At 41.8% G+C, this 13,783-nt stretch overlaps 1 protein-coding gene across 7 annotated transcripts in view; it reads right to left on the reverse strand.

Moving 5' to 3' along the window:
* CTNNA2 (catenin alpha 2) overlaps window positions 1-13,783 on the reverse strand; it is a 781,915-nt gene that overhangs the window by 545,031 nt on the left and 223,101 nt on the right. For all 7 annotated transcript variants that reach the window (XM_075930971.1, XM_075930970.1, XM_075930972.1 and 4 more), the window contains 2 exons: window positions 11,215-11,334; window positions 9,638-9,904 (listed from right to left, as the gene is read on the reverse strand). In XM_075930971.1, the coding sequence (XP_075787086.1) occupies window positions 9,638-9,904; window positions 11,215-11,334 (387 nt within the window). The remainder of the gene's footprint in view (window positions 1-9,637; window positions 9,905-11,214; window positions 11,335-13,783) is intronic.

Here is a 13,783-nt window from a genome sequence, read left to right on the forward strand (position 1 = left end):
AGGTGCACACCAGATTTTTCACTGCAGTTAAGAAGTTCTGTTTTCACTAGCCCTATAAACATCTTCCTCACTCCCCTGAAAGCCAACTCAGATTTTCACGGTAAACTTCCTAAGACTTGTTTATAAGTTATATCACAAATAATTCTTTCCCTAACACTCCATCTGCTAAGTGCAAATTTATATGAACTAGCTTTATTATATAGGTCTCAAGATAATGCTCTATCATTTAATCTGGTAGCTAGCAATCAAGAAAATGTGTCTCAAAATGACAAGCTTCCATTAATCAATAATTAATTTGATTAGCATTTTGGAGTCCTCTTTTTCATTCCAATAGACCACACTGTAGATTTTCATTATGGTGCAATGATAATGACTTGCTTCAACCGGCAGCAGTGTGAACAGTTAAATGCTCTGATTTCTCTGCAATACCATTTGCTTCCAAGAAAATGTGGAAGTATTTTAGTCATTTCCTTTGATTGTCAGCCAGGTTCTCTTCCTTCCAAATGCAGATATTCAAATGGCTCATTTATTCCATTTTGCCCAACATTCAGTTTTGTTCTGACACCATGCTAATGAAGGCATGACAAACAGGAGAGCTACAGAGAAGCACGGCATGGTTGATAGTTATCAAAGATGATACAGTTCTGTCAAAGGGAGGGATCTGGAGCTAATGACTCCAGTAGCTACTGTTACAGTCTGGTCACTCTAAGCCACACACGCACAGCCAGCTTTGTCTGGTAATGGAATAAAATAATGGTGAAGTGATTTTGTCAGAACATTTATAAGTGTGTAGCATGGACAACTAAGATCAAAATGGAGCAGCACTGATTCAGGGCCTGAAAGAACAGGGTGTGAGTTATGAATTATGCTCTCAGTTCCTGTGCTTCATGACATAGCAGCCCTTAGATATCAGAAGGAATGAATGCAGGGAAAGTCCAGCTCAGCCCGTGCATCTCCTGGACTGGAACATATTCATTATTTATAGAATCTTTGGAGAATTTAGCAGGGACATTTTTAACAAGTCTCAACTGACCATACAGTCTTATCACTTGACCAAGTTTTCATAGAGATATCACAAAGTATATCTTTGACACCAAAGCAACCCTCATGACAATTTTGAGGTCCCTGCTCCAAAGCATGGAGGCACTACAACTTCTCACCAAGACAGTTGTAAGATTTTTTTTTTTACCTGAGGAATACAATGTATTTCAGTTTTTGAAATGGCTGAACCATTTTAGCTTTAACTCGAAGAACAAAACAAACAAATAAAAACAGGCATATTTACAGTCTAAATATCTTAGTCTGAAAAAGCTATATGAAACTGAAAATAAAGTCTCACAATAGAAGTGTTACACAATTTTACCACTAAGAGGTACAACTAGTGTTGCCCTGTAGCTCTTTGGATTGTATACATTTAAATAAATAACTGTCCCTTCTTCTATTATATCTTAGTCTCTTTTTTAATAATGAATTGCCCTGAATTTGGACAACAATATTTTGTACATATGTATTGCTCACAACATAAATCTAGAGAGTCAGATAATTAGTGTTTGATGTTTAATTTCCAGTTTAACAGTCAAATTTTCCAGTTGAAACTAAGAGCAATGATACTTATATTAAATAAAAGCAATTTCAAATACTATACACTTACTATCTACTGCTTAAAACAAAGAAAAATTCTGAAGCTAAACAAGATTTAAAAGTGTCAGACTCCGACTAAATGGATTCATAAGCAATTTTCATTCCTATATAAAATATTTCTAAAGTCTAGTAAATTATAGTTCCCCTCTAAAGACTAAGACGCATACTAATCATATAGAGCTAACTGTTTTGTTGCAGTATACAATCAACATGTCATAGAATATGACAATTACCATATGAAATCTATTTAAAGATGACAGTTTAAGCATTTAAGATAGGTACAACCTAATTTACACTAAATGCCAGGCTCTTTTGGTTCACAAAGTACTTCAAATCACGAACAATGCATGTATTTGCAAACTGCAGTGATGTTGAGAACCATGCAAAGTTGATTCTGAAATCTACTGTAGCTCAGCAAAAGACGTTTCAAGTGGTATTATGCATAAGGACAAACAAGCACTCTGTTTGCTTTAGTGCAAAATGATTCTTTTGCCCTACAGTAGATGTTCCTTTAGGATACACTTAACACGTCAAAGGCCAAGTTACTTCGCATGCAAGTTTTTACTAAAGGATATTCTGGAACATGAATATGCCAATGCTAATTACTCAATCAAAAGGATTAAAAATAGTATTATTTTCTCTCCTGGAAATTATACTATACTGTAAGTAAGGAGAGTCAGAAGTTTATCTCTGTCCCCTTGTTTCCTGTGCTGGAATCATGCAGACCTGTTTTATCTGTTAGCACACAGAGAAGTGATTTCAGAATGATCTCAGAACTGCAACTCCATGTATTAGATAATTAATCTTAAGAGCTGAAGAGAGGGATGCCTCAGCCACAAGAACAGGACTGAGTAAGTGTCTGTCTGCAGCTAAGCATTCAGGTGAAAGTGGCTACAAGCCAGCAAACCAAGATTATATTCAAATAAATCCTCTGTGTCCTCAGTCAAGTAGACAAATTAAAACAACTTTCTCTTTAACGCCGTGAAATTATGAAAAAAGAGACTTTCTGAAAATAAAGCCCTTTTTTTTAAAATCACAACAGGTTATGATGTGATTATGATTTTACATATCACACATGAATCTATGACACTTTGCATACCATCAAAAATGCAAAAAGGTATTACCTGATAGAGGAATGATGTCTGAATATTCCTACAACGAATCAGGGGATTCTACTGGATGACCTCTATAGTCTTCTCAGTCCCAAATATCAATGCATTTATTATCACTAAGCACAATAGGCCTGTGCCATTGAACTGCAGTCCTTTCCAGATAGTGGTGGAAGCATCAGTTTGAAAGTGATAAGCATCACATGATTATGGTCAGGTTCAAAATTCTGCTGTCCATATACCATGTGGGAAAAACTCGTGCAAGAGCCAAAGTACAGTTAGATCAAGCAGTGATAATTTTATGTAATACTCACCAGTAAGGGAATTAAAAATATGTCTACGCTCTTGAAAAATATGGGATTCCTAAAATCTTGACCCTCAGTGTGAAGCCACAATAACTTCAATATGAAAAATACAATCAGTTTAATCAGAAGATACAGCACATTTACTATGGGCACAAAGAAGCTTTGATTTAAATCCAAGTGGGTCACACTTTAAACACAGGGTCCTAAAGGATTGGGCCACTAGAAATCTCATGAGATTCAACAAAGACAAGTGTAGAGTCCTGCACTTGGGACGGAAGAATCCCAAGCATAGTTACAGGCTGGGGACCAACCAGTTAAGTAGTAGTTCTGCAGAAAAGGACCTGGGGGTTACAGTGTGCCCTTGTAACCAAGAAGGCTAATGGCATATTAGGATGCATTAAGAGGAGCATTGCCAGCAGATCCAGAGATGTCATTATTCCCCTTTATTCGGCTTTGGTGAGGCCACATCTGGAGTATTGTGTCCAGTTCTGGGCCCCCCACTACAAAAAGGATGCGGAAGCATTGGAGAGGGTCCAGCGGAGGGCAACCAAAATGATTAGGGGGCTGGAGCATATGACCTACGAGGAGAGGCTGAGGGACTTGGGTCTGTTTAGTCTGCAGAAGCGAAGAGTGAGGGGGGATTTGATAGAAGCCTTCAACTTCCTGAAGGGAGGTTCCAAAGAGGATGGAGAGAGGCTGTTCTCAGTAGTGACAGATGGCAGAACAAGGAGCAATGGTCTCAAGTTGTGGTGGGAGAGGCCCAGATTGGATATTAGGAAAAACTATTTTACTAGAAGGGTAGTGAAGCATTGGAATGGGTTACCTAGGGAAGTAGTGGAGTCTCCATCCCTAGAGGTATTTAAGTCTCGGCTTGACAAAGCCCTGGCCGGGTTGATTTAGATGGGATTGGTCCTGCCTAGAGCGGGGGGCTGGACTTGACGACCTTCTGGGGTCTCTTCCAGTTCTATGATTCTATGATAAGGGGATGGTTGGATGAAATAACATGATCTTGGTAACTAATTGACCATTCATTATCAGTTGGAAATAGGTCAATGGAGGGATGATAGGAGTTGCTATAGGGAACTTTCTGGGTGTCTGGCTGGTGAGTCTTGCCCACATGCTCAGGGTTTAGCTGATCGCCATATTTGGGGTCGGGAAGGAATTTTCCTCCAGGGTAGATTGGCAGAGGCCCTGGAGGTTTTTCGCCTTCCTCTGTAGCATTGGGCACAGATCACAGCTGAAGGACTCTCTGCATGTTGGGTCCTTCAAAGTATTTGAATGCTTCAATATCTTTGATATAGGTGAGAGGGGTGGTTGAGAGGGGTGGTTGAGATTCTGTGGCCTGCACTGTGCAGGGGGTCAGACTAGATGATCATAATGGTCCCTTCTGACCTTAAAGTCTATGAATCTATGAATCTATGAAATATCTACACTGAAATATATTTTTGTCAGTTTCAGACCCCCCATAACCAGGTTTATATTTTGCCAAAGTCAATACATTTGCCAGAGATTAATTTTCTTTTTTATGTATTATTAAGGCTTTTGACATTATGAAACCTAAACCCCTTCTGGGTATGAATCGGTGTCCCATGCAGTGGCACTTAGGCCATTTACAGAGAGAAAGAATGAGTTGGCTCTACAGCCTTAGGGTGCGACTACACTGAAGCATTTTCCCAGAAAAACAGCTGTTTTTCCAGAAAAACAATACTTGTGTCCATACTGCTACTGAGTTATTACGACAGTAAGTTGAAAGAACGGAGGGGCTTTTCCAATGGCAGTAAACCTCATTCTGCAAGGAAGAAGCCTTTTTCCGAAAAAGCTTTTTTGGAAAAAGGCATGTGTGGATGCAGGAGAGGGAGTTCTTTAGAAAGAAGAGGCCTCCAGGAAATAACACAGGTGCTCTGGTGGCTACTGTATCCAGACTAATCACAACTTAAATGTGAGATAGCATCCACATTGATTGAACGCTATCTTTCAAAAAAGCACATCGCTTTTTTGTTGAGCTTTTGCTGTGTGGACACACTCTTTTGAAATAAGCTTTCCCAGAAGTTCTCTTCCAGAAAAGCTTCTTCCAAAAGAAGCTTGCAGTGTAGACGTAGCCTAAGCTGAGAGCCAGCTGGCTTTTAGCTCAAGCTGTAGAGATTTATGCACTAAGCTCCAGTAGACCCAGGTTTGGTTCCACCTATCAGGGCTACAATTGCACTAGCAATTCTGTTCCAAGCTAACAGTGATAAACATGCATAACTTGAAAGGCGTATTAACATCATGGAAATTTTGAGCTTCTGTGCCATTTATTAATATATTTAAGGCAACAATTAAAAAAAATAGAATTCATAAAGTCCATGTCGATTAAGCAGAGCAAGGCAATCAGTATATAGACCATTTATATTGGCACACGAAGTAGAAGACACCAGGCACTATAAAAACCATTAAAAAACAAAAAAAACTTTAAACTTTGTCTCAGTAAAAGAACCCTTTCCACATAGAATATCACAATTTTCCTGTCCCCTATATTAAACTAATTCATCTCAGTCAATGTCAACTGCAGAGATTTAGGTTCTCCAATGAGAAACTGTGTCATCAGCCACTACAGTGTTAAATCCAAGGAAAAAATAGAACAGGAGGAGGAGAAGAAAGAAGGAACAACTCTCAAATAACTAAGATTCACACCATTTAGAAGTTTATAGGCCCTAACCAGCACTGTCATTTTGCACCTGGAACTAGGGCTATAAAATCCCATTTAATCAGTTAACTAATTAAATGTTACATTTAACCAGTTAACCACTCAAATGGGATCCCATAGGTGGAGGGCTGCTCCAGCCTTACCAGGCTCTCTGTGCTATAGCCTGCTCTTGCCCAGCTGGGCACATCATGGGCTGCTTCAGCTGGGATGGAGCACCCCCACCCATGGCACAGCAGGTCTGGCCGGGCTGGAATAACCACTACTGGGGGCGCAGTGACCCTGGCCATGCCACAGGCTACTCCGGACAGGCCGGTACAGCCACTGGCAGAGAGCAGCTCCAGCCAGGCCTGTCCGAGACTCTCCTTGCCCACAATGCAGTAAGGCAAGCCTGACCAGACTGGAGCAGCCCCCTGACTGCATTGGGGGGGAGGGTGTTCCAGCCAAGCTGAGTCGCCGTTAAACCGGTAACTGGTAAGCATTACCCAGTAAGGGTGATGCTTACCGGTTAACTGCTGACGTCCTTACTGGTTAACCACTGGAAATGTACATGGTAGAAAATGTGGAAAACAGAGTACTGATGTTCATCTTAAACCTACACACTTCGGCATCCATTTCTGAGTGTAGAAAATGTGTCCCCCTCTGTTCTTATTCACACTCAGCTCCCCTCTCTGCCCTGACCTCCGACCTCCAACCTCCTCCTACCACCAATCTCCTGGCTTCAGCCCCACTCCTACAATGCTCCAATGCGCTCCCTATATGGCTCCTGTCCCTTCTGCTCCTGCTACCTCCCTTTAACACCCCCCCCCCCATTCCTTCCTCTGCTCCTATTCGCCCAAATGCAGACAAATGGAGCACAACTGGAAAGACCAAGCACGAGGAATACCAGCTAATTCGAGTTAGGGCTTTATTTCGAAATCCATTTCACTGCCGCATGTAGACATGGGCAGGTACTTCGGGCTAGTCAATTTCTAAAATGGCGACCAGCCGGGAACATGCAAATCAAGCACGGGGTATTTAATTCCTGCGCTTCATTTGCAATTTCAGTCACCCTCATTCGCCTCCCTAGATCGATCTAGGGGGCTAGTGTAGACATACCCAAAGAGAATAAGCAATGGCCAGGAATGCAGCCTGAAAACCATAGCTCAGAGGAGAAAAGTGTCCATTCCTGTCAGTGGGCCTTTCCGTTCCCCTTCCTTCTTTATGGAGAGTTTTTGCTCTGTGTCAAGCATAGCCACCTTCTGCTCCTCACCTGGTGTCAGCCATGTGCTTTTGATACACATGCCCAGCATGACTGTTTGGAGATCCCCAGCCAGACAGGCAGGGAATCCCCAGATTGTGGCTTACATGGCCCACGTAAGAGGGTGGGGTGATAGACTCCACTCAAAGGACAGGCACCCCAGATCCCAGCTCACAGGAAGGGGGTGGGGAATGGGGCTTAATCACTCTCAGAACCCAATTCACATGAGGGATGTGTTGGGGAGCATCAGACTCCCATAGATGAGTCAGAGCCTCACAGATCATGGCACACACATGCATACAGAAGGAGGGAGTGGGTTTTAGACAGACTTGGGGCATGTACTTCCATGGGAGGCTAGGGAAAGGGGTTCAGACTCCACTCCAAAAAGATAGGTATCCCCCAGAAGTACGCTTACATGGGCAAGCATTTGCATTTACATGAAGAGACATGGGGGGGAGAGGGGCCACCAGTCCTGCACCCCCAAATCCAGGCACAGAGGAAGGGATTCAGATGCCCCCAAAGGGCAGGGGCACAACATATCCCAGCTCAGATGTGTAAATATACGGAGGAGCTCGGACTGCCTCCCCTCAGAAAGGCAAGCCCCCTTGAACCTCAGGAAGCACATGAAGTGGTTAGTCCCTTCCAGACTGTGGCACAGACACAGGTCAAGGAGCGGAGCTCAGATGCCCCAGAGAGGCACGGCCCCTCATAATCCAACCCATGAGGGTGGAATGGGTGAGGGGTTCAGACTCCCTAAACAAATAGGGGGCCTACAAATCCTGGCACATACACAAGGAAGAAGGTAGCAGGTCTCAGAGGCCCTAGGAGGGAGGCAATATACCAAGACTCCAGATCACATGGGCTTGGGGTAGGGAGGGGAGGAGAACTCAGAACCCCCAGATCCTGGTACACACACAGAAGGGAAAGTGTGGGGATGAAAGGCCCCTCTATCAGTCTCCCTGCCAGTCATTCACCACCATATCTCCTTCCCCTCCCCTTCATTTAAGCTCCCTTTCCCCCCGCCTGACTCTACCAGCCATCCTCATTTACTCCTTCCCTCTATGCAACCCCAAATGCTACTCACTCCTACTCTCCCCACTGCTCCACTCTGTAAAGTCCCCATGCAACACCAAGGGCAAGCATTTGTATGTCAATTAAAATGTTTACAAAAATATTTTGATTACTTCCCCTCCATAAAATGACAAGAAAAAAACATGATAGAGTTTTTCTGTCTACCTTTCCTCAGATTTCCATGGAAGATGGAACTCAAGCCAACAAGGGCTGGCTGTGGCAGGTTCAAAGGATTAGTCCCTTGAACTATGAAGCAACGGTCAAGGCTAGAAGGGAGGTTAACTCCTCTGTGCATATTCAGTGTAATCAATTTGGTGTGTCAATAGGTGCAGGAGTATTAGAATTGCCTGGCATATGCCTAACTGGAGAATCAATTTTTTTTTCAAATAATGTTTTCATTTCCCCCAAAGGGTGCCAAGGACTCTGTGGGGATAACTCCTGAGCATGTGAACCCCTGGCACAACGATCTGAACACTGGGTTGACCCCTATGAGCACGTCTACACAACAGGGCTAAACCCACATTGATTAGCTTAAGTTGTGTAGCTTACATCAAAATAGCTTAATTCGGCTTTTGGTGCTGTCTACACAACAGGAAGCCAAAGGAAGAACACTGTTCTTTTGACTGTCCTTACTCCCCGTGAAATGAGGGTTATCATGAGTTGGAGCAAGAAGTCCTCCAGCTAGACATTATTTCAAAATAAAGGCTTGCAGTGTAGACACACATTCTGTTATTTCAGAATAACGTCTGTTACTCTGAAATAATACTGCTGTGTAGATGTACCCTATCTGTGCATGAAAAACATTCCTGGAATCAAGTATCAGAGGGGTAGCCGTGTTAGTCTGAATCTGCAAAAGCGACGAGGAGTCCTGTGGCACCTTATAGACTAACTGAAGTGTAGGAGCATAAGCTTTCGTGGGCAAAGACCCACTTCGTCAGATGCATGCCTGGAATGTGTCAACTTTAAGAAAAGCTGGAGGGTAGATTTTTTTTATGTTATGTTGTTTTTCTGCAGAGATTCTATCTACATTTTGAAGGCACTGGCACCCTGTCTGCACAAAAGCTAGTAGTAAATGTCTTCTCTGAAACTCTCCCTGGAGATTTTTACTGGACTTGAGGGGTAAGTCTCATGAACAAGTGGTTGGGCATAGCTTCTTCAACATTTCAGAGAAGGACATGTATTTATATCTTCCCGTGATCCCAGCCCAATCATCCTTAACCACAGCTTATCTTTTTCAGCAAAGTAGATGAAGATGCTCTTAAAACTCAACTCTAACAGAATAAGGCAAGCAGATTAATCAGACTACCAACTGCCTTGAACAATTTAGCCGGATAAGGTTTTGCTGATGCTAAGGCAGAAGAAAGTGAGAATTTTTGGCCTCTGTCAGTCTCAGAAAGAACAGAAACAATGGCTTGGAGGGTTTAGAGTTCACAAATAGCATGAGTTCTTTCTCATTACAAATTAATGCTCACTTGCTGCCGCCTAGCAAAACCGCATCAAAAGCAAGCATGTCTGTTCAGTTTCTGTACGGCAAACGATAAAGAGGACTTCCTGAAAGGTGTGCAATTTTGTGTACATGTATAATACTTACATCAAATTCATTTAGCGCCGCAGCAAGTTCCCCAATACCAGTGTGCCCCTTGTTCTCATCAGTTGGAGAGGTGGCCTGTGCCGCATTAGAGATACCAGCAATTGCTTCTTGTACTTGTTTGAAGACATAATCTCTGTTGGCCCGAGTGGCTGCTACATCAGGATGACGGAGAAAGGCTTGAGATGCAGTGTACAGCATAGTAGCATTCTTCTTCAGAGCACCTCGAGCAGCGGCCATTTCGTCTCTACAGTGAGGATCTTTTAGTTCCTGTATAAAATACACTGTATAGTTATATATCGAAATTTTGGCAATACAATATGCTAAACCCACAGTTACAATATGTATTCATATATACACCTGTAAGCAGGGCCCTGTATGTGTTGTTCTATGATTCTGTAGCAATGAAATCCATGACAAAATTTACCATTTTTGACACAACTACATGCATGTTCCTCCTGCCCAAGAAAACTTGTATTTTTTTCTTTTGTTTCGTTTTTGCTCTGTGTTATAATGGGTCAGCCACATGGAAAAATGGAGGAAAATGCTAATAATCTTAAAATGCAGGGAAACTTCTGGGCAAAAAAATTTAGAAGCACAGTAGCAAGACACACAAAAAAGATACCATGGAATCCTTGTGGCCCTCAAGGGAAGAAGAAAAAGAAAGCGAGGCTGGCAACTCATGGAAAAGTGAACACTTTAAATACCAGGGGCGTGATTTAAAAATCAATAATTAACATAGAGAAAATATACAAAATATGTATGAATTAAAAACACACGTGCTGTCAAAAGGAGAAGGAAAGAGCCGTATCTGGCAGGTGGGAAGAGAGTGAAATATAAGGTTACATTCTTACACAGGCGTCTTTTTCTGCAGAGGAAATGGCGTAGAAAAGTTTATTGTTTATAAATCGTGTTGTAAACTAAAATGTCACAACAAAAAACATTTCTTTGTACACAAGAAGGTCAACATTTTTTTAAAAATTGTATCTCAAGTTAGGAACCTAAATATATGAGGTAATTTTCAGAAGAGTGAGTTCCTACCAGGTCTCTTGCATTCCATTAGTAGTGTTTCCCATTTTAGTGTGATTGGTTGGGTGTTTTAAAAATTAGAGTACTTATTTAGATGCCTACCTATAAACTTAGAAGCCTAATTTTAAACAATCATTTTAAATATCTGCCAAAGCATTTTTGTAAAGAAAATACTTTCTTTATAAATAAAATGTCATGTAGGCCACCACACCATCAGCAGATAGCGGTCTCCTGACTCTACTATCCTGGACTGGTCTGAAGTCACCAGTAATTTATTTTTCTTGCTCATTTGCTTTCTTATTCACTATGCCATTCTTAACTGAAATTAGTATTATTTTTCAAGATTTTCCTTTTTAAAAAATAATTACATCTGAAAAAAGTCAACTGTGAATTGGAAAATGAATAGGCTTAAGGTATAGGTCGTATGACACTTATTGGCAGATCTTATGATGCAAAGCATAAGAGAACCATGTCTTTGAATGGGATAAAAAAAAACTCAGGTTATTTTATGAGACTGAATTTTCACACCCATTGCTTTAAAACGTACCCACCTGTTGTCTTCTAGCAGCCACATAGTTAAGTTTCACCATCTCTTTCCCAAATTCTTTAAAACGATTTGCTAAGTCTTGCTCATTTGTTGCATTTTTCACAGCTTCCAGTGCTTCTTCTACCTAGAATTTAATATATGAAATGTATTAGAGTTTTAATCCAGTTCTGTCACTTTTCCAGCCTCGTCCAAGCCACTCACCTTACACTACAGCCTGAACTGTACTGATTTGGGGGAAACTTGGAAAACCAAAAGGAGAAAAATGGGTTGGGGAACAAGGAGTCTGTGTCATCGGACTAGCAGAGCCACAGCTGCTATCAGCTCTGCAAATTTCTATAGAGCAAACAACTGGATGATGGTACCATTAATGCCACCCAGTCAAGTAACGCCCATAGCCATGCTCTTCCTGTCCTCCACCATGGAGTTTAATTAGTTGCCAACCTGAATTACTTATCACCCAGACTGAAAGAAAACTAATAACTAGCATGAGATCAAGGTGAGGGGGACATGGAGGAGAGCACATGTCTCCTGGCATAGGAGGAAAATGGGATACTCAGATATAGGAAAGGGTGAAGTCTGGCAAGGTGGATCACCATTCACGGCCAATGGGAGCAGCAGGGAAGTGGTGTCCCTGTCCACACTACCTCCTGCAGCTCCCATTGGCAGGGAACAACGGGAGCTGTGATCATCTGGCAGGTAAACAAAGCATCTCGTGGCCAGCTAACATCTTGCCTTTATAAGCCACGACCCAGAGTTTGAAAACTCCTGCCCTAGAGAGAAAATTACATTGGCAGAAGCAATGTTATGTCAGTGACGACGCTCTCCCATTGGTGTAGCTACCACCAATCATTGAGGGAGGGTTATATTGGCAGAAGAGCTCTCTCCCTTCAAATAGAGCGGCTACAAAGATCTTACAGCGGCACCTCTGCACTGCTACAGCTGTGCCACTGAAAGGTCTCCTAGTGTAGATGTGGCCTGCGGCTAATCAGAGCTTATAAGAACAAATCAAAAGCAAAGAAAAATAAACTTACTGTTGAAACTAAATGTATAGATTATCCTATATTACACAGCTAACATAGCATCTTTTAAAATGTAGATAAAATAGAAGGACGTCCAACATGGAGTACAGAAACTGTGATATAAGAAGTAGTTTGGGGCTTTATTTTCTATTTTTTCTACGGTTATCAAATGTGCTACATTTACTTTTACATAAAGACCAGAACTTGATGGAAAAAATCTCTGTGGTAATCAGTGGTGAAAGTAAACTTAAAATTTCTTACAGGTGTTGTCCTATTTCTACCTGGGTCCCTGCCAACTGCTTAAATAGCTCCCTGCTGGCTTTTGCTGCAGCTCAGCCAGCTCTTACCAGAGCTGTGCACCAGGGCACACCCGCTCACTTTCACCACTGGTGGTAATTCAGATTTCTTCAGCAAAAGTAGTGAAGATATTAATCTCCTAGATTCATTACTAAGTACCGACCAAGTACAGCTAGTACAAAAGCTTCCCAGCTCCAGCATAAAAGCTGCTTACCATTAGGAGTATAATGAAAAGATTTAATACACTTTATGCATCAAGGAAATAAAATTACCTGCCCTGCAAGCAAGTGAGGCAGTGGAATTTTGTGAACTCGGTCTGTCATTTGTGAGATAAGAGTAAAATTCCCCAAAGAAGGGTTCAAACAGTGAATGTAGATCGATCCTAGTCTGTACCAAGTTGAAATAATGAAACATTCAACTGGAACAATAGGTGTTGTCAATATGGACACGTTAACAGCAGACACATGAACCTTTCTTTTTCAGAAGAAAGGTTATTTAATTCCACTAGGGATTTGTTACTAAGAAAGGATGCACAGTTCCATCTTGCTCTCTGTAATGTCTCTGGCACCCTCATCAACTTTAATAACAACAAGACCAGGCATCTCATTAATTTAGGCAGGGTTTAAAATATAGAGGGTCTGCTTCTCCACTAACATGTACCTTGCGTTATTTTTATCTTGAAAAGTGAATGTAAAAGGTTAGCACCAGTTTTGAGTGGAGAATGTTTATTCTGCTATGTTTTGCACCCACTTTAAACAAAGGTAAAGGGGTTGCAAAAGGTGCAAGGCCATGGAGAATCAGAGTCCTGCAGAGAAATACTCTGGCTAGCAATTTAAATGCATAGCTGTTTCTTGTAAGTGTTAGGCTACGTCTAACAGTTACAAAGTTGCACTTTACTTTTGTGATGGAATCAATCTTGGTCCATATCACCTCATTTCTTACTCAGAAACTATGTTCAAATCCAAACTTCGCTAACTGCCATGACAGATACCAAAATAAGTATAAACAACTTCATTGTGTGGTCTAATGTGTTCCTGCTATTTATCCACCACCATTTGAAATACTAACCCCCAAGCTTTCAGAGCCACACAGGTACATCTACACAGCAAAGAAAGATCCATGACTGGCTGACGCCAACCAACTTGGGCTCAGATTTGGGGCTGCTTCATCGTGGTGTACACATTTGAGTGTGTGCCTGAGCCCAAGTTCTAAGACTCTCCCACTTTGCAGAGTCCTAGAGCCTGGTGTCCAGCGTGA

This window comes from Pelodiscus sinensis, chromosome 5 (assembly GCF_049634645.1).
Source record: "Pelodiscus sinensis isolate JC-2024 chromosome 5, ASM4963464v1, whole genome shotgun sequence".
Taxonomy (NCBI): domain Eukaryota; kingdom Metazoa; phylum Chordata; order Testudines; family Trionychidae; genus Pelodiscus; species Pelodiscus sinensis.